The sequence below is a fragment of the Brachyhypopomus gauderio genome, chromosome 1 (assembly GCF_052324685.1).
Source record: "Brachyhypopomus gauderio isolate BG-103 chromosome 1, BGAUD_0.2, whole genome shotgun sequence".
In the NCBI taxonomy this organism is placed as follows: domain Eukaryota; kingdom Metazoa; phylum Chordata; class Actinopteri; order Gymnotiformes; family Hypopomidae; genus Brachyhypopomus; species Brachyhypopomus gauderio.
Window position 1 is genome coordinate 13,524,293 of NC_135211.1, and position 18,140 is coordinate 13,542,432.

General features: G+C 46.8%; 2 protein-coding genes across 6 annotated transcripts in view; one reads left to right on the forward strand and one right to left on the reverse strand.

Annotated features, from left to right (window-relative positions):
- Positions 1-650: 650 nt before the first annotated feature.
- bbox1 (butyrobetaine (gamma), 2-oxoglutarate dioxygenase (gamma-butyrobetaine hydroxylase) 1) lies at positions 651-14,376 on the forward strand. Of its 5 annotated transcripts, XM_076998073.1 has the most exons (9): positions 1,473-1,551; positions 2,144-2,413; positions 2,498-2,581; positions 2,727-2,841; positions 8,974-9,172; positions 10,594-10,699; positions 11,381-11,577; positions 12,148-12,314; positions 12,647-14,376. In XM_076998073.1, the coding sequence occupies exons 1-9, from the start codon at positions 1,540-1,542 to the stop codon at positions 12,805-12,807; spliced, it is 1,311 nt and encodes a 436-aa protein (XP_076854188.1). In that variant the 5' UTR covers positions 1,473-1,539; the 3' UTR covers positions 12,808-14,376. The 5 variants fall into 5 exon arrangements, with proteins under 5 accessions (XP_076854198.1, XP_076854206.1, XP_076854210.1 ...); XM_076998083.1 differs by lacking the exon at positions 1,473-1,551 and adding an exon at positions 651-795 and having other exon boundaries at positions 2,144-2,581; XM_076998091.1 differs by lacking the exon at positions 1,473-1,551 and adding an exon at positions 919-1,269 and having other exon boundaries at positions 2,144-2,581.
- Positions 14,377-15,494: 1,118 nt separating this feature from the next.
- Positions 15,495-18,140, reverse strand: part of madd (MAP-kinase activating death domain) — a 52,390-nt gene continuing 49,744 nt past the window's right edge. Inside the window, 1 exon segment of the mRNA XM_076998050.1 lies at positions 15,495-18,085. Within this exon segment, the coding sequence (XP_076854165.1) occupies positions 17,972-18,085 (114 nt within the window). The 3' untranslated portion in view covers positions 15,495-17,971.

The window sequence follows — 18,140 nt, forward strand, 5'->3', positions numbered from 1 at the left end:
GGCCGTACAGGTGCTCGGTTATCGTTCAGGCTCACGGAAACTGAGTCAGGAAACAGCTGCCGAGGCGCACGTCTGTTTCCACACGCAGACTAGGTGTTTCACGCCTGTACATGTTTTGTGTTAGGGAAACCGTAAAGTGGAAATTGTCTCGAATTTCTGAGCCACAGGGCACAAACTGAGTTTGCGTGGACATGTGGCTGTGTGTATAACAGAGTGCACACCATCCTGCAGTGATTACACCTACACACACTACAGACCGGTATCGTTATAAGATACCGCAATAAAAGGCTATCCTGTCATCTTTAGTGACTCTTCCACTGTTCACAAGCAAGCTAGCTATACCACGGCATATACACGACAAACTGCAGCTTTTCAAAATGTTTAACTTTTAAAAGCCAATGTGCTGTGATTCATTTGTGATAGGTGACCAAACGTATCCTGAAATACCTGTAGGTGAGATACACATCATCAAAATGTTACACGGATAAAAAAGGATACATTTCAGTTGATCTTAGAATAAGTTTGCATTTAATCGTCTAACACCAAATACAAACGAATGATTAAGTCCACATAAGACCGTTATGAAACGTAGTTACTTGTACGCATGTCGGAAATGGAAGTGTCCAAACATAGCGTGCGTTTATCGTTCACGTGTGCGCGCATCTTCGTCACGTAGGGGAGGCAGGAGCTGCGTGATCTAAGCGCGTGACCTTTCACCCGATTCCACGATCCAATTCCAGTTATCGCGCTTTTGCTGATTCAAAACAACCGGGGAACCCACTGCCTAACTCCACGGTAAGCTTAACATGACAACGGGCAACACGAAGGATATTTTTGCCTCGTACCACTAGTAGTCTAAGGCAAATAGCGTTGCATGCATATAGTATATACATAGGATGCACATTGATTTTAGAATATGACATTATGCTTCCTTGCTGGCTAATGGGCTATTTCAGCTAAAACCATGTTCGTGTCCAGGCACGAGATGGCTATTGTGAATTCTGCCGATAAGGTTCTTAATCATACTTTTCAAATTATTTACTGAGACTGTGAACGTGAGCATGTTCTGATGGGCTGTAATGAAACCCACCTCTGGTGTTATCTGAAATGAACCCTGCAGCTAGCTGGGGAAAAAACTGCACCAATGATATGGCTGAATAACTGATAACGTTACGCTGGCGCAGACAGTGACCTTTTACCTAGTTCTGTGAGCGAGGCGAACGGCGCGCGCTTACGTTACAGTTACGTAGCTGTGGCAGCAACTTTCAGGTAACGTGTTTTTGTAACGCGAACGTCATGTTGTAATACGTCGACGAGCGTCTTGTGTCGCTTATTGCCGTCGTCTGTTGAACGAACAGTGACTTCGTGCAGTGTTTTGTGTTACGTTAATTACTTCCAGAAGCCGGAACGGAATTCAGATATGACATAATAAATATGTATATTTACAAGTATGTAGGCTACGGTTAAAGAAACACAACGGATATTATATTGTTGTTTATTATTAATCTATGGTGATATCATACTTTGGAAGCGTAACGCATGCTGTCATTGGTAGTTACATTTTATTACATTATTAAACACGAAACAACGTAAAACTCCGTTTGGATGTTGCGTAACGTGCAACCGGCTGTAATGGACAGGCTCAGGTGGCTTAGATGCTTTAAAAGACCGAGCTAAAAGTGTGACCTGCTGGGTGCAGACAAGGTTCCTCAGTGGTCTGGGGCAACACATGTTGACCAGAGGGTAATACGCTATCTGATAGGTTCAAAGGTTAGAATGTGGAAGTTTTAAAATCTAAAACCTACTGTAAATAGCAATGATGTCAGTAATGATGTTTCGGACAGTATTATGTTTACTTTGAAATCCCGATAGGGTGTTTGTGGGAGAAACTAGGGAAAGAAACTAGGATAGAAACTAGAAACTTTTCCTAGGGTTAGACTCATACCATAAAACAACCATACTGCAGATTTGTTTATCTTGGCTTTTTGCTAATCTGATAGTGTACACGTGTATTTACTTCCTCATGTCTTTGGCATGCTGTTACAGTGAACAAACGGCTTATCATGTAGGTGAAGTGTCATAGGCTTCTGTGGTAAAGTAAAGGAGGGCTGTAAGCACTTTGCCTTTTCTAATGTGACCGCAGACACCCTGCCACACTACACCACACCCGGACCTCGTCTCACCACCCCACGGCCGACATCACAGGTGCCCCGTACTCAGGATGTTATCCACCGTCGCTCGACGTGCTCTCGCAGGGGCCATCCAGGTGGTGAGAGGGTGCGGTCGTCTTTCCGGTCCGGTCACGGTGCCTCGTTCTGGGCATCAGACTCTAGCGGCGGCTCCGCTCCCTGCCCTCCGGGGGAGTCCAGGAGTCAGACAGGCCCAGGCACTGGATCACAAGAGCCTGCTGCAGGTGGAGTGGGATGATGGGAGTTGTAGTTTGTATCCGTTTGCTTGGCTCAGAGACAACTGTCAGTGTCCTCTGTGCACCCTGCAGTCAGCAAAGGCTCGGAGCCTGCTGCTCACCGACCTCGATGTTCACACCGGCGTGGACCGAGTTCAACTCAATGACAACAACAGGGTAGGGGCACCATGAATATGTGATTTTAAAAAGCCACTGTAATGACATTTGCTAACTTGGTCTCATTGATGTCCCAAATCGATGCTGTTGCACTAAGCTTGTGTAGCATCTCATTAGAAGCTGAAGCATGTGACGTCTTCTGTAGGTGTGCATAACGTGGCCAGATCTTCACAGAAGTGAGTTCGAGCCTGAGTGGTTGAGGGCAAGGTGCTTCTCACCGGAGGCCCGGCAGGCCCGGCAGGAGAAGCTCTTCTTTAATGGTGAGTTGCTGCAATGTTAGTCACAGGTGCTTAGTCACAAATTTGCTTTCTTCTTATTTTCAGAACCCTTCTATTCAATTAGGACGAGGCATCTAAACAGTTCTGTAGTGTCGTACTGACAGATTACATATGCAGTTTAGTTCCACCCTTAAGTTTTTCTTTTTAAGGAATATAAATGGAAATATACTTATTTCTTTGTTCAATTATTCTCAAAACTGTTATTTCTGTTTTTTTTATACCTGGCGTTGTTTTTTTGGTCATTGGTTGACCTACACGCGTGTAGATTTTGCTGTAATGCATGAATGCATCAGAATTGCAGACACCTTTTAAGTTGCTTTGGTTCCCGCACAGCTGTGCCAAGTCTTCAGTACAAAGCTGCAGCTGAGCATGTTCTGTGGCTCCACGCTCATTTGGGCCCCACGGTCCTGCCTTGCAGGCTCGGCTCACGGCCCGAGCACCTAGCGGCCCGGATCGGCCCGGGGTTATGGGAGACTCCCGAGAGCGCCAGGTTTCCCCCTCCAGCTGTGCTACCAGCCCAGGTGCAGTGGGAGATCTCTGGCCAGAGATGGAATACTCCCCGCCATCCCCGCTCTGGATTTAATTAGGTCTTCCTGAGTGTAAGGCTGAGAGAAATCCTCCCCGTCGCAGAAAATGGGCGATCTCCCTGTGAGATTAAGCATTGTGACGGTGTGTTTCTGGGCTGGCTTAGGACACGCAGTGATTCCGTCTAGAAATTACGCATAGAAATTACGTATACACTTAGGATTCGCTCTTTACATGAGTGTTCACATTGAGCTTGAAGTGTCGGTCACTTGTCTCAAGAGTTAGGGCTTGGTACTGATTACTGTGAGATCATAATACTCTTGAATTTCCATAGCATCCTGCATCATCAATGTTCGTATTTCTGGCAACTCATCCAGTAAGACAAACACGTTTTTTTTTTACTGGGACAATTTGAGATGAAAACATTGGTGTAGTTTTCTTCTGGTTCACTTTTAGAATTGATAAGTTGGTGGGCAAAATAGTGATGTGTTTAAACTATTAAAATGTTATTCTGATCCATGAGTGGATTTAAATAGGGCATGTTTGTGAGATTACTAGTTTTTAATCACATGCAATCAAGGGGTGGGGCTGCTGACACCGCCCCCTCTGGTGACACCCCCTCCTCTGGTGACACCGCCCCTCTGGTGACACCACCCCTCTGGTGACACCCCCTCCTCTGGTGACACCGCCCCTCTGGTGACACTGACTCGCGTATGCACATTATGCATCTATCTGATCATTTACGTTAGGTATGGTCCATTTCAATCAGTAACTTGTTTACAATGGTTAATGTGAAAGAAACTAACAAATTCAGGCAGCCAGCCTGAAATGAACCTATGGCGTTTGGTTTTGGTGTGCCACCCCAAGATCTTCAGTGGCCTGTCTGGCCACCGCTATGATACATTTCTGGGGCTCTGCTGGTCCCATGCGTACTTGCTTGTATTAAAAACAGTCCACCTCAGCGCTGAATCAGACAGATCCAGAGGGGTCACCCCTGACTGGAAAGTCTTTCTCCGCTTCCTGCCATGTGTTATAGTGATCGACGGCAACTTGGGAACAGTGCTCGCAACGCGCTCCAAACAAACCGACGTGCATCTTGTTGAAGGACAGCCGGCCCCCGCAGACGGGGAACTCCGAAACATCGTGTTCGCCACATGGCAAGACCCGAAGCGCTCGGGCGTGGCCAGAACCATGGCAGGACTTCTGGAGTGCCATTTCAAAAGCCAGGCTCTAGTGTGCGAGGTGTTCCAGAGTCTCTGGATTCAAACAAACAGATAACAAGTCTTTATAGCTATAATATAAAGATAACACAATCTCCTAGCCAGGCTTCCATGGCTTGCTCCAGAGTATGTTGAAAACACATTGTGTTTCATCAGTTAGCCACGACTACTTTACCATTCATGACGTTTAGCAGTTGCTCTTATCCACATGTTATCCAACAGGACTGCTAAACTACCCTGTATTCCACAGGGTAAGCTTCTGGCTGCTTCTAACACATCTCCATCATAAAAGCTGTAAAACTGTCTGCATGGGCTAGTTAAGCGTGCCTGGCTCATTAAAGCTTCTCACAATGGTCCAGGGTCTGACAGTGAGGCGCTGCTCTACTGTGACCCCTTGTAAGATCAGTAACTAACTGAGGAGTCAGTGTTTGTGTTTGCTCTGATTAAGCCACAGGAAGCAGCCAGCCTGTTATTGCCAGTAGGCCAGTAGCCTTCTGCTCAGTGATTGGGTGTCTTGCCTACAGATTTTTTATGATTGGCCAAGAAGGAGCTCATTACCAGTTACTTGGTTCTAGAAGTTTCTGTATGCGTTTAATTCAGGATTGTGGGCCTCAGTCGGACACTATTGCCTAAGCTTTCTCTGTTTTTGGTGTAAATGCAGGCTTTCCCAAGTGTCTATAAAACATACAGAGGCCAGTGTAGCAGTACACTGTATACACAGAGGACTGTGTGTCCTGTTAAAATGGAGCTTTGATTCCAGATCCAGTCTGGCACAAATAAACAATTGAGTATTTCAAATTAACTCTTTCATGGTGCTGCTTATATTAAATGGAGCTCAAGGCCTGGAGTACGTTGTCCGACACCTGTCCAGGTGTGCCTCGTTAAACGTGTTTACATTAAAATCTACTCTTCAGTCTTTCTGCAATGTAAGACTCTGTGAAGTCCATCTATGAAGGCTAGAGCTGTACTCTGCCGAAGTTAAAGCCACCCGGGGTTCCTCGGGTTCAAGGAGCACGGTTGCCCTCGCTCACCTGAGTCTGTTTACACGTAATCACCTGCGTGGGGAGTGGCACAAAACCAAGCCGTGCGGTGCCCCTTTGAGGCCAGTGCGGGCTGTGAGGTGGGGTGGAGCCCGAGGCTCTGTGGGCGGAGCCGGCTGCTCCACATTACTGCTTCTAATAAGAGCAGCGGACGGGCCAGACGAGCATCCTGTCTGTGAAGGATGGGATCAATTATTTGTAAAGAAGAGGCGTGTGTGTGTGTGTGTGTGTGTGTGTGTGTGTGTGTGTGTGTATGTGTGTGTTAATGTGTCTGAAGTAGCATTACAGACCCCTTCAGAGCTAGTGACGTACTCTCTGAAGCCCAGCTGGAAAGTATGTGAAAGTGAGACTAATCTCTGATTGGCTATGGGGCCGGTGTGAGTCGGGCCAGGAAACCCCAGCAGCAAACGTGAGACCCGGCGCACAGCAGCATTACACAGCACTTAGAGCAGAGCATTACAGCAGCACCATCTGAACCTCCCCTCCCTGGGCCCACTGCCTCTCTCCCTCCCTCTCTCTCTCTCTCTCCCTCCCTCCCTCCCTCTCTTTCTCTCTCTCTCTCTCTCATCTTCAGTTGCAGTCAGCTTTTTTTTTTTTTTTTTTTTTAAACCCATGTCCAATATTTGGTACCATCCTAGTTCAGGCCGTCGCCTGTCCTGTGCTCTCCGGTGTGGTCCCTCGCTCTAACACCCCCTCAGAATGATCTAGAATTCATCATCAGCTTGAACAACGATATAAAACAGGGGGCGGCGTGAAGGAGGAAGCGCAGACATGGGTTGAGCACGTGCACTGGGACCTACTCATGCAGTGTGCATGCGTGCACGCACTGACCGTGTGTTTGTGTGTCTGTGGTTCAGCTGCGGTGGATTACGTTAGGGTGCCCCCCCCCCTCCCCCCGTTGGAATTTAAGCTCACGTCTCCATCCCACCAAGGTGTTCTGTCTGTCTGTGGCGGCCCCCGCAGACGGAAAGTCTGAGCAGCGTGTTGAGGACTTTATGTTTGCGCAGACTGGTGTCACCTGAGAGTTTTGCAGCCCTCCCTGTACAGTACGGTCATTGCTGGGCTCGGCCGGCCTTCAGACTGCACGTCCTGTGTTTCGGCTCAGCTGTCTGGAGACTGAGAACACGAATCCAGACAAGAACCTACCAGCTGCATCTGGATTGAAGCGCTCTGTTCTCTGTTATCAGCGAGCCACTAACGATATGTCCGAGACAAACGATTTCCCCGTTGCTGGTAGGGCTGGACGGGGGTGCACACTCCCACGGATCAAAGCGAGGGTGTATTCTTAACTCAGCATGCTGGCTTTGTGCTCTTGTCTTACACATGCACACTAGAGCAACCCAATGTAGACAACGACTGACCTATACTGACCTTATATTTCCACATATTGCGATTTCTTGCTCTTCAGCAGAAATGATGCACATAAGTTGCAGTTTGAAAGCGTGGCCTAAGGCTAAACTTGCTTATTGCATTAGCAGGCAACTCCCTCATGCAATATGCGTGTGAATAAACATTCTGTGCATCTGTTATCACTAAAATGTAAATAAAACATAAAATGTAAATAAGAGTCCAGATGGTCTGATGCACGTAAGGGGCCAGATCTCCTATCATTTCATACATATTTTTAAATGATTTATAATGGGTACACATTTTTTAAATTTACAATTAACATCTAAGGTGTTGCTAATACACGACTGAGTATAAAGGATGGTATGGCTTGCTATTGAAAGATAACTACTGGAAAATATATTGCGCCCCCTCCAGGAATTTGTGAGAATTAGAGCTGTGTGCTTTGAGAAGCACCTCTGTGCTCCTGTGAACTTAAAGTGGATTGCATTGTAATTGTTAGAACGGTCATTTATAAAGCTGTTTCCATATGCTATATCAGTATTTCAAAGGCTAACGATTAACAAACGATATATTGTGCACTCCAAGCACACACACACACACACATACACACACACACACAAGCACACACCGTGGTGGAAATAGTTTGAAGAGCCAAGTGAAATATCTGTTATTTGTTTTTCCACAGGCGTCCATCCTGAAGCATGCACTCTTACATCTTTCTCAGTTTGACCACCATGTTTTGGCTGTGTTGTCAGGAGACACACACACTCCCAATTAAGTGAAAAATCTCTAGCTACTTGGGATTTGTCCAGATTTCCATGATGTGCATATTATTTTAGCTCAGGTCTACTATGTGGAACTGTCACACTCCTCTACCCTGCTGGATACATGAAAGTGAAAAAGACAGACTGACATAGGCAAACAGTCTGTGCAGTCAGGTCTCCACAACTTAGTCATATTATGTCACTGACATTTTGGTCTGACAAGCCATAAAGCCATTTCAACAATACACTCCGGTCACACTTCAATAACTGAACCAACAGAATCACCATTATAATAACATGAACGCCGTGTCTTTGGTGCAGACCACCATTGTGACACCTTGTGTCTACGGGAGAGCAAGCAAGTTTTTGAACAATGGTCAACATGCAAAACGTGTGTGAGTGAATGAGAGAGTTTCCTTTGCTGTCCTATTTTAACGTAGCGTAACGTATTTCATGCCGAGCGCCCTGAACGTGGCGGTCACTCTGGCTTCGAGGTGTGCTCGTGAACGAAACACTGTTCAACATCAAACGCAAGTAGCTAAATGCCGTATTTGTTGCTGATGGGTTTGGACCCTGGGAAACACCCAGCAGCCCTGTGCAATGGGCTGGTTCTGACTCCAGCTGCTGAAACACAGCTTCACCTTTCTGAGGTCACAGAGCGGCTCTGAGAGTTAAAAGTAAGAAGGTACCGCACACTCCAGTGATACAACAGCAGACACAGATACTCTAGAACCCAAAAGATCGCTGGCAGGCCTGAAAATGTAAGACACGCTCCTCACAGCCCTGCAAACAGAGACGCGTGTCCTCTCCACGTGTGTGCTAGTGAAATACCCTTTTAAAAGTTGACATGGAGGCCAACTGATTTCCCAATACAGGCATAAATGTATGTGCAATGTGCTGGAACAGTGTTGTTCATAGTCTATCAAGCATTTTAAACCCCCCCCTTCAAAAACAAACAATGAAGGCCATTAATGTGCCTTTAACCATTTGCTACATTTTTACAATTTTTTTTATACTTGTTTTTGACTCTTGGGATGAGAAATGTATACTTTTTTATATAACATTCCATAAAGATATTATCCTCTTTTCATTTGTAATAATATATGTGGCTATGATTAGTATTAGGTAAGTACTTTGTAATGGGTGTTGGGTATGGATAGTTTTGTCCCTCTGTGCAGCAATGATTGTTAAGGTAAATATCTCTCCCTTGTTCAGAGCGGGAGTTCTGGGATTCAGGCCTGCAGATTCCCACGGCAGATTTTGAGGAGGTCCTCTGTGATGATAAGGCTGCTTTGGCCTGGCTGATGGCTCTGAGGCGCGTTGGCATTGTCTACCTCAAGGGGGCGCCAGTGGAGCAGGGCCAAGTGGCCAGGCTCAGCCAAAGAATTGGCTACCTCAGACTGACCTTCTACGGGTAACTACTGCACACAAACACACGCACACAGTTCTTTAAAAGATTTATTATAAAGTTAAAAATGTGTAGATATTTTCTTCAAAAATGGTTCACCCATTGTTATTTCTTCTAACCTAATTGTTCTTGGACATCTGAATGTGTCTGGTTAGTATGCACAAAGACAAAAAAAAACCCCACAAAGATTACATGAAGAAAACGTGTGTCACCTTTGAGAACCGTGGGGCTATAGATGAAGAGAGCAGACATCTGAGGAGCTGTGTTATTTTATACACTTGACAAACTTCGCTCTCTTCAGTTGGCAAAAAAGAGAAGAGATGGCAAGAAAGAAAGACAGGACAAGAAACAGAAGCTGAGAATAAACAAATGAGAGAGTTGAGCAATAGTTGAGAAGAGAGTGAGAGGGATGAGACACAAATTTGAGCTCATTGTTGGCTTCGAATGTTGCCTCCGCATCGCTGATCTCCAGAGGCGGTTCAGTGAGTCCCTCTGAGTTCACTGGGCACAGTGCCTGCAGGCCACGGTCGCTGTAACCAGCTTTACCTGACACACCCGTAGAGATGGGGGGGGGGGGGGGGGGTGCAGATCATTGCCTCAATGTGTGGACCCTGGCCAGATCGTTGGCTCACTGTGTAGGAAACTACCAGAGAGGACAACCACAGCTCGGCTGAAACGGAGTCCAGGAAATGCCTGGACTTTCTCCATGCTGATATGACGACTCGTCCCCCCTCAGCCCAGAACCACCCAACTTCTGTGGATCTTTCATCCCTTCTGCCCAGACAGGGGGAGACGGAGAAGTGTAGCTGCACTACAGGGGACTTCTTTCATCTGTAGCGTGTCCTCGAAATCAGCTGGCTTGCCTGTCCCGATCACTTCTGACAGAAAACATGAACCGGGTTGAGCACATGCGTACATGTGCAGTAGTTTGTCTCGGGAACACGGGGAGGATTACACCTCCGGAGACGATAGTGGCGGCACACACAATCGGTCCCAGCTGTTTGTAATGAAGGCAGGACAGCAACTAATACGTAACGTTAGCTGAACTGACAGATGGTAGCAGAAGGTTACTAAAGTATTCCAGGCCTTTCTAATCGGTATTTTCATGTTTTTCTTTTTCATTTAAGATCTCTATGGACACCGGTCCTCTTGGCAGACTGCTCTTAATACAGTCTTGAGTGTGTCGGTCATGGTGAGGATTAGATTATATGGTCATAATCAGAAGACGTAATTCCAGTCTTCCGTAATTTCTGGCACAACGTGACCCGAGTGCCTTTGTAAATTTCAGCAATTTCTTATGGTTTTTAAACTCTTTCATGCGATTATGGAACCGCTGTAGGCGTTTTACGGCTGTGGTTTCCTGATTCTCAGAGGCACAGTGAGCATTTCCAGGGTTCTGAACCGTCTGCTCTGCGCAACTTCTCCAGACACACATGGCAAGTGCAGGATAAACCCCTGGCCAACAACGTAGCCTACACCTCCGGCAAACTGAGCCTGCACACGGACTACCCCGCTTTGCACCATCCTCCGGGGGTGGGTATGCACATTTCCCTGCCACACACACACACACACACACACACACCAATGCATGCATGCAGTAGCAAGTATTGTTGTAAAGCTCTTGCATTACTGTGGACAGGCACGTAATCCGGCGAAATCAAAACAGATAATCCCAAGCTAAAGGCATAACCTGGCCTGCATGTGTGTGTGTGTGTGGGTCTAAGCATAAGCCAGTCTGAGTATGTATCCAGACATAACCAGGTCTGCATTTGCATGTGTGTGTCCAGACACCCAGTCTCTTAAGTGTGAATGTGTCCAGACATAATCTAGTGTGTATACATGTACATATCCAGACATAATCTTGCCTGTTTGTGTGTGTGTGTGTGCGCGCATGTGTATATGCCTGTGTCTGTGTCCATCCAGACACTTGGTCTGCATGTACATGTGTATGACCAGACATAAACTGGGCTGTGTGTGCATGTATCTGTCCCAACATAACTCGGTCTGTGTCTGTGTGTGTGTGTGTGTATGTGTGTATGTGTGTGTGTGTGTGTGTGTGTGTGTGTGTCCAGACATAACCTTTGTTGGAGTCCGAGCAAATCTGAGTCTGCGTGTGTGTGTTATATATATATACACATACATACATATATACACTGACACACACACAAGTCCATTTTGAGCCCTGAGAGTGTGTGCGTATGTGTGATTACTCAGGTGCAGTTCCTGCACTGCCTCCAGCAGGCCCAGCAGGGCGGCGACAGCGAGGTGGTGGATGGCTTCCACATGGCGGAGCTGCTGAGGAGAGAAGCCCCAGAAGCCTTCAGCCTGCTCTCCTCCCTCTGGGTGGACTTCACTGACACGGGCTCGGACTACTGCCACTTCTACGTGCAGTCCAAGAACCGCATCATAGAGTGAGATCAGCGCACCTTGGAAAACACACACACAGTGCATACTGCATCCCATCACACACACACACACACACACACACATACACAGTTCATACTGCATCTTGTCACACACACACACACACACACACACACACACACTGCATACTGCATCCTACGACACATGCCTCCATGGCACACATTGTTCTGAACATGTAAAGAACATGTATTGTTCAATGACTTGAACCCATATAGGCTTGCAAAACACTATCAGACAAGTAGGTAAGCTAATTGTAATTAGTACTACCTGACAATTCAAAAGAAAAATAAAAGTCTCATTTATACAGACTCTGACTGATGTAACAGTTGTGTTTGAAAATGTCCTTACATTAAAATGGCACTTGCATCATCATTTGTAAGATACAAATATTTAAATGAAGGAACTACTAAAGGAACTCATGAAAGAGATGAAACACGTCCACACTACCACAACTACCACCTAAAATCAGTGTGGCTGTTTTTGCACGTTCAGCTGGTGCGTTGCACGGCCTCGCTCGTGTTGTTCACGACTCTGATTTGTCTGATAATGGTGCGCAGTGTGGACAGCGAGGGCCGGGTGGTGAGGATCAACTACAACAACGCCACACGAGACTCCGCCCTAGATGTCCCTCTGGACCAGGTCCAGCCGTTCTACTCCTCCCTGAAGACCTTCGTGGAGGTCATGAACCGACCGGAGAATGTGGTCACCTACAGGATGGAGCCAGGTGGGTGAGCTGGACGTCAGATCTGCTTCACGGCACGACCGCCTTTTATCACTCTGTTCACTTCACACCCACGTCCAACTCGCCAGCAGATACTGGAACTTGGATGTAGATTTCGGTTGAGAAGTGTATCACTGTGGGTTTTTGCTCCTCAAACTGGTGATGGCCCAGAAGTAAAGGGGAAGCAGAGCAGTGTCAGGGGTAGCAGGTGAGAGGGAGACAGAACAAGCAAACCCCCCCCCCCCCCCCCCCCCCCCCCCCCCCCCCATCATCTCAGCGAGATAAAGATGGTAAAGATGAGATGTTGCCCGGCTCATTTTCTCCATTCCGTGCAGGTGACCTGGTGACCTTTGACAACTGGCGTCTACTGCACGGACGCAAGAGCTATGTCTCTGACCCCGAGCGCCCGAGACACTTGGAGGGGGCGTACCTGGACTGGGATGAGGTCATGTCTCGTCTCAGGCTCCTCTGCAAGCACATCCACGGAGACAGTTAGGCTCGTCTACGGCTCAACGCCGAACCGCAGTGCTGCACAGGGCTCTAGGCCAGCTGGGCTTCTCTTTGTGCCACTTCTAAGAGCAGCTAAAGGTAAACTGCATGGAGCTTAAGGCCGTAACCACACGTTGCTCAGCCTCAGAGGAGATGGGCGAGGTCCTTACGGTGCTTCTAGGACTAAGTGCTACTTAACAAGTCTACTTGACTGTTTATTTTCTCATTTTTTTGGTTTCTCTTTGGGTTCATTAATGATCAATTAATTTGCTTCTGTCAATTAGAAAAAGGTCCACATAAAAATGTGTTTGAGATTCTATGTAGTAATCAAACGATTATATCTAGACTGACATGATGCTGCAACACAATTAATGGCTGCTGGAATTTAAGACTGTATTTAACCTAATTTAATGTAGCGTTGTAGTTTTGTGTAATAATCACATTATTGTACATAACGTAACAGATGATGTGGCATTGTCGGAGGTGCAACGTGTTCAGTATCTATACTCCAAAATGTCCTGAGCCATTTTCCAATTTTTTACCACAATCACCAGTAACTGTCATCAGTAAAGCACACCATGAAGAAGGTGATGAAAAGAAATTGTAAATTTGTCCAGAGCAAAATTTGGAGTTTGTCTTGTGGCTGCCATAACAGTCTCTTTTGCTAAACCGTTACTACGGCACATGGGAGCTTTTTTTTTTAAAAACTTCTGAAAAAAATCGAGAAGATTTTTGCCTTTACACTCATTCATTCTGATTCTGAAGTTCATGGCTAAACATCCTACTTAATTATTTAGAATTAGCTCAAACACATTAGACGTTATACAGCATCATCAACCATTTGCGTTGTGCTTTACACATTTGCTGATGATAATATTTATTATTATTATTATTATTATTATTATTATTATGCTAATCAATATATAGTCTTTAAAAATACTTGCAACGCCGCATTTTCCAGCCAACACTCAATCTTAAGTGTAACAAACGCAACTACAATGCAAATACAAGCAGCGAATTGCTGTTGTAAGAAATGTAATTTTTTAAATGTTTAATTTCTTTACATGGAATGCATGATTTCTGGGTGCTCTAGCAACAAAACTCATTAAGTTAGAATGGTACAAAATGTTGAACATTGGCTCTTGCTTTCAGGGTGGGTTTAAAAGGTACCTTCCTTCGTGCCTTAAGTACTGTATGTAGCTGGCAAAGATGGGTTTTTTTTTTTTTTTTTTAAGCACAGTCAATGCACAATAATCCTTTTCAGTTTCGTACCTCAATGTCTTAAACATGTATGTACATGTAGTGAGTATGTGCAAGGAAACTTGCATTACAGCAGGACACGCACAGGGCTTCACCTTCAACTCAACCATTTGAACGCAATACAGTGATTGTTTACAGCTGTTCAAGACTGAGAGTCAGTGCCACCATTAAAAGGGCCCAATAACGAAGGGCCCATCTCTCTGTGCTTTTATATTTCACCTTGATGTCCACTTACGTCTGTATGGCTTTATGTTCCAAAAAAAAAAAAAACAGCCAAGATTTATTTTTACCTGAGGATTTTCCAACCTGTCTTTTACCCCTGAGGATTAAAACAAGATGTTTGTGACTGCACGTGTATGAAGGACATAAGATAAACGAGCTGTTCCGAGAAGCTGCCCTGCGTGGTTCATGCAAAACGCAGTGGGCTGAAACTCGCCTAACTACTCAGATGTGTGTGTGTGTGTGTGCAGGGTGAATCTGGAACTGCGTTTCAAAGGCCAGGCTGCCTTCTTCTGCCTCTTCGTCAACGCTGATCCAAAATGATTAATTTAAGCATCCATAGATCATATACATATACACTACTCCCAAAATATAGGGATGTTTGGCTCGGTGAAAAATGTTATTTATAAGGGGTATTATATGGCGAAAGTAGGACATTTAAGTGGAAGCATGCAATGATGATTTCCTCATTTCAAACTATTGAATTAAAAGCCAACAACTGTGTTGTATACCCCCAAAATGTCAGTGTATCAATAGGCCATAGGCTTCCTGGCTAGCTACCATAGCAAATGCTAACCAAGCTAGAATGTATTTTACAGAGGTAGTTTATTTTTAATCCCAGCAAACATTATAGGTTAAGGTTTGAGCGTTGAAGAGGATGCAAATTGAATGCAGACATTTCTGGCGATATCACCAGAGTTCAAGACTGTTCAATTTGTGTGACCAATAGACTGCTATGGAGTCTCCACAGGGGTCACACAGAGGACCCGGCCTACCGCCACTGCAGCCTAGAACGCAGCGCAGGAATATGCAGATGTATGTAAATGAGTTTGTTATTGTGACATCAGAGAGATACCAATTTGAAGACGTAATTCAGCAAATTAGATTTCAGATATGGACTTGGGGAGTGAAAAGTATGTCTGAAAGTTTAACAACATTTACATATTACTTACATTTTTTATTTCGGCAAAGTATGTTTTTTTTTTTTTTTTTTTCCATGGGAGCACTTAACATGCTGTACCTTTTTAAAATAAATCGTCTTGAATTTGGGCGGTGCATGTTTGTGTTGGCACCAAGGTGTGAGGTGTCTGCAGACAATTGCAACACAGGGGAATTAAACCTCAGGCGGGAGCGCCACTAATATATTCAATGTAAAAATAACAAAACTAGGTATATATCTCAAATATCTCAAAACCAGTTCAGACAGTTCCAGCATTTGGGTTGGACATCTTTTATTGTCATATTGCCAAAGCTGTACAGGTTCTATAAATACTTTTTAAACACTGAAATATTTACATCCAGTAGCTCTCAGTTTCATTCCTCTATCTTTCTTTCCCTCTTGTTCTCAGCAGTAAGTAGGTAGAACAGAATGAAAAGAACAGTCAAGAACAAACGCTACAGTGTCTTATTCTCACGGTCACTCAACACACACCAAGTCAAAACATCTGTCTTTGGAGACTCTGACCTGGCCAAATCAGTCTTGTGCCATTTACAGCTACACACAGCGAGGCTTCAATAGCCATCTAAAAACAACTACTTTTAATGGAGTCGCGGACCACAAACTTCTTACATACACACTCATAAATGGGGCATCTGTTTATAAACAGAGGATCACATAACGACATTAAAATCTATGACTGATGTCATAACACACATTTTCATGAGTACGTACACACACACACACACACACACACACACACACACACACACAGAAAGGGACAGGTCTTTTTTCTCTCTTCAAATTACATAACATTTCCCTCAAACAGTGATTTGACAGCAGGACATCGGTGGACAGATGTGAACACAAGAGCTCTCCAAACACAGCTGTTTCATCAACGCTCAGACACTCACTAAAGCCTCTCTGTGCTTCAGAAGGATCTCTGAACACATCCCTCAACCTGCACTCAGGGGACAGCGGGCAACTGGTCTAAAGGCTTGTTCTCAACCACCCACTATTGTATTGCACAGCTACTCAAGAAACCAGTTTGTTTTAGAACATTCTTTTTCTTCTTCTAACATTGCTCCAGTGTAATTTACAGCAATATTTTTAAGCATTATTCTGAGTTTTTTTTTTTGTTGCTTTTTTTGTTTGTTTGTTTGTTTATTCCCCTTACAGCAACATGCAGTCAACCACAGCGATTCACAGACGGTTTACAGTAGAACTAGTAGAGTGGGCTGAGGGCAAAGCCAAAGCATTATGCACATCTTAGACCACTTGGAGCAGGTGGTATAGGCTGGATGAAACACTTAATGAGCACCCCCTGGTGGCATGTTGCAGTAACGCACGCACACACACAATAGCCCCAACAAGGAGGAGCATGTTGAATGTTTCATCAGCCTTGGGACAGGACACACTGGCGATTACAGTACCACTGAGCACATACGATTAATTACAGTCTCTGGATTGATGGGCATGGGGGTGAAGTGCTTTGCCTGGTCAGAGATGGCGCGACCCATGGGGCACGTAAAGACGTCGGGGGCAGGACGGGGAGGGTCCTGGCGAAGGGCTGTTGGGAGGGGTCTGCTATCGACATGGTTACCGCTCCGTGGCAAGGAGGCCTACTTGCGTTTGGAGACGGAGGAAGAGGGAATCATTCACAAGGTCAAGGGTCAAACGAGAGAAAGGCCAGCGTGGGCACATTCAGGCGTCTGGGAGCTACACCAAACGTGGAGGAGAACAGGAGTGAGTGAACAGGTAGGACCCAGAACTGGGCAGCCCTGAGTGGGCAGACTGGGGACCGGGATGTGCTTTAGCCAAGATGGGGTAGAGGAGTCAGTGGAGGGCGCACTAGCTGGGCAGAGGAGGGCGCACTAGCTGGGCAGTGGAGGGCGCACTAGCTGGGCAGTGGAGGGCGCACTAGCTGGGTGGAGGAGGAGGGCGCACTAGCTGGGTGGAGGAGGAGGGCGCACTAGCTGGGTGGAGGAGGAGGGGCGCACTAGCTGGGTAGAGGAGGAGGGCGCACTAGCTGGGCAGAGGAGGAGGGCGCACTAGCTGGGCAGAGGAGGAGGGCGCACTAGCTGGGCAGAGGAGGAGGGCGCACTAGCTGGGCAGAGGAGGAGGGCGCACTAGCTGGGCAGAGGAGGAGGGCGCACTAGCTGGGCAGAGGAGGAGGGCGCACTAGCTGGGCAGAGGAGGAGGGCGCACTAGCTGGGCAGAGGAGGGCGCACTAGCTGGGCAGAGGAGGGCGCACTAGCTGGGCAGAGGAGGGCGCACTAGCTGGGCAGAGGAGGGCGCACTAGCTGGGCAGAGGAGGAGGGCGCACTAGCTGGGCAGAGGAGGAGGGCGCACTAGCTGGGTAGAGGAGGAGGGCGCACTAGCTGGGTAGAGGAGGAGGGCGCACTAGCTGGGCAGAGGAGGAGGGCGCACTAGCTGGGCAGAGGAGGAGGGCGCACTAGCTGGGTAGAGGAGGAGGGCGCACTAGCTGGGCAGTGGAGGAGGGCGCACTAGCTGGGTAGAGGAGGAGGGCGCACTAGCTGGGCAGTGGAGGGTGCACTAGCTGGGCAGAGGAGGAGGGCGCACTAGCTGGGTAGAGGAGGAGGGCGCACTAGCTGGGCAGTGGAGGAGGGTGCACTAGCTGGGTAGAGGAGGAGGGCGCACTAGCTGGGCAGTGGAGGGTGCACTAGCTGGGCAGAGGAGGGCGCACTAGCTGGGCAGAGGAGGGCGCACTAGCTGGATAGAGGAGGAGGGTGCACTAGCTGGGTAGCGGGCGGGGGGACAGCATCCTGGGCTTGCCCTCGGCCTCCTTCCCCCTCACTGCGGCCATGTAGGAGAACAGACACAGCACGGAGTAACAGATCTGATGCGCCTGGTGGTGAAGAGAGAGGTGGGAGATTATTTCTGAGGTGCCACGTACAGCACTA

Bases quoted from the DNA above. Each gene is read 5' to 3' on its own strand.
- bbox1 (XM_076998063.1), top strand. The intron at 10,700-11,380 runs GTGGGTATGCAC...GTGATTACTCAG, and splicing joins CTTTGCACCATCCTCCGGGG to GTGCAGTTCCTGCACTGCCT. The intron at 11,578-12,147 runs GTGAGATCAGCG...AATGGTGCGCAG, and splicing joins TCCAAGAACCGCATCATAGA to TGTGGACAGCGAGGGCCGGG.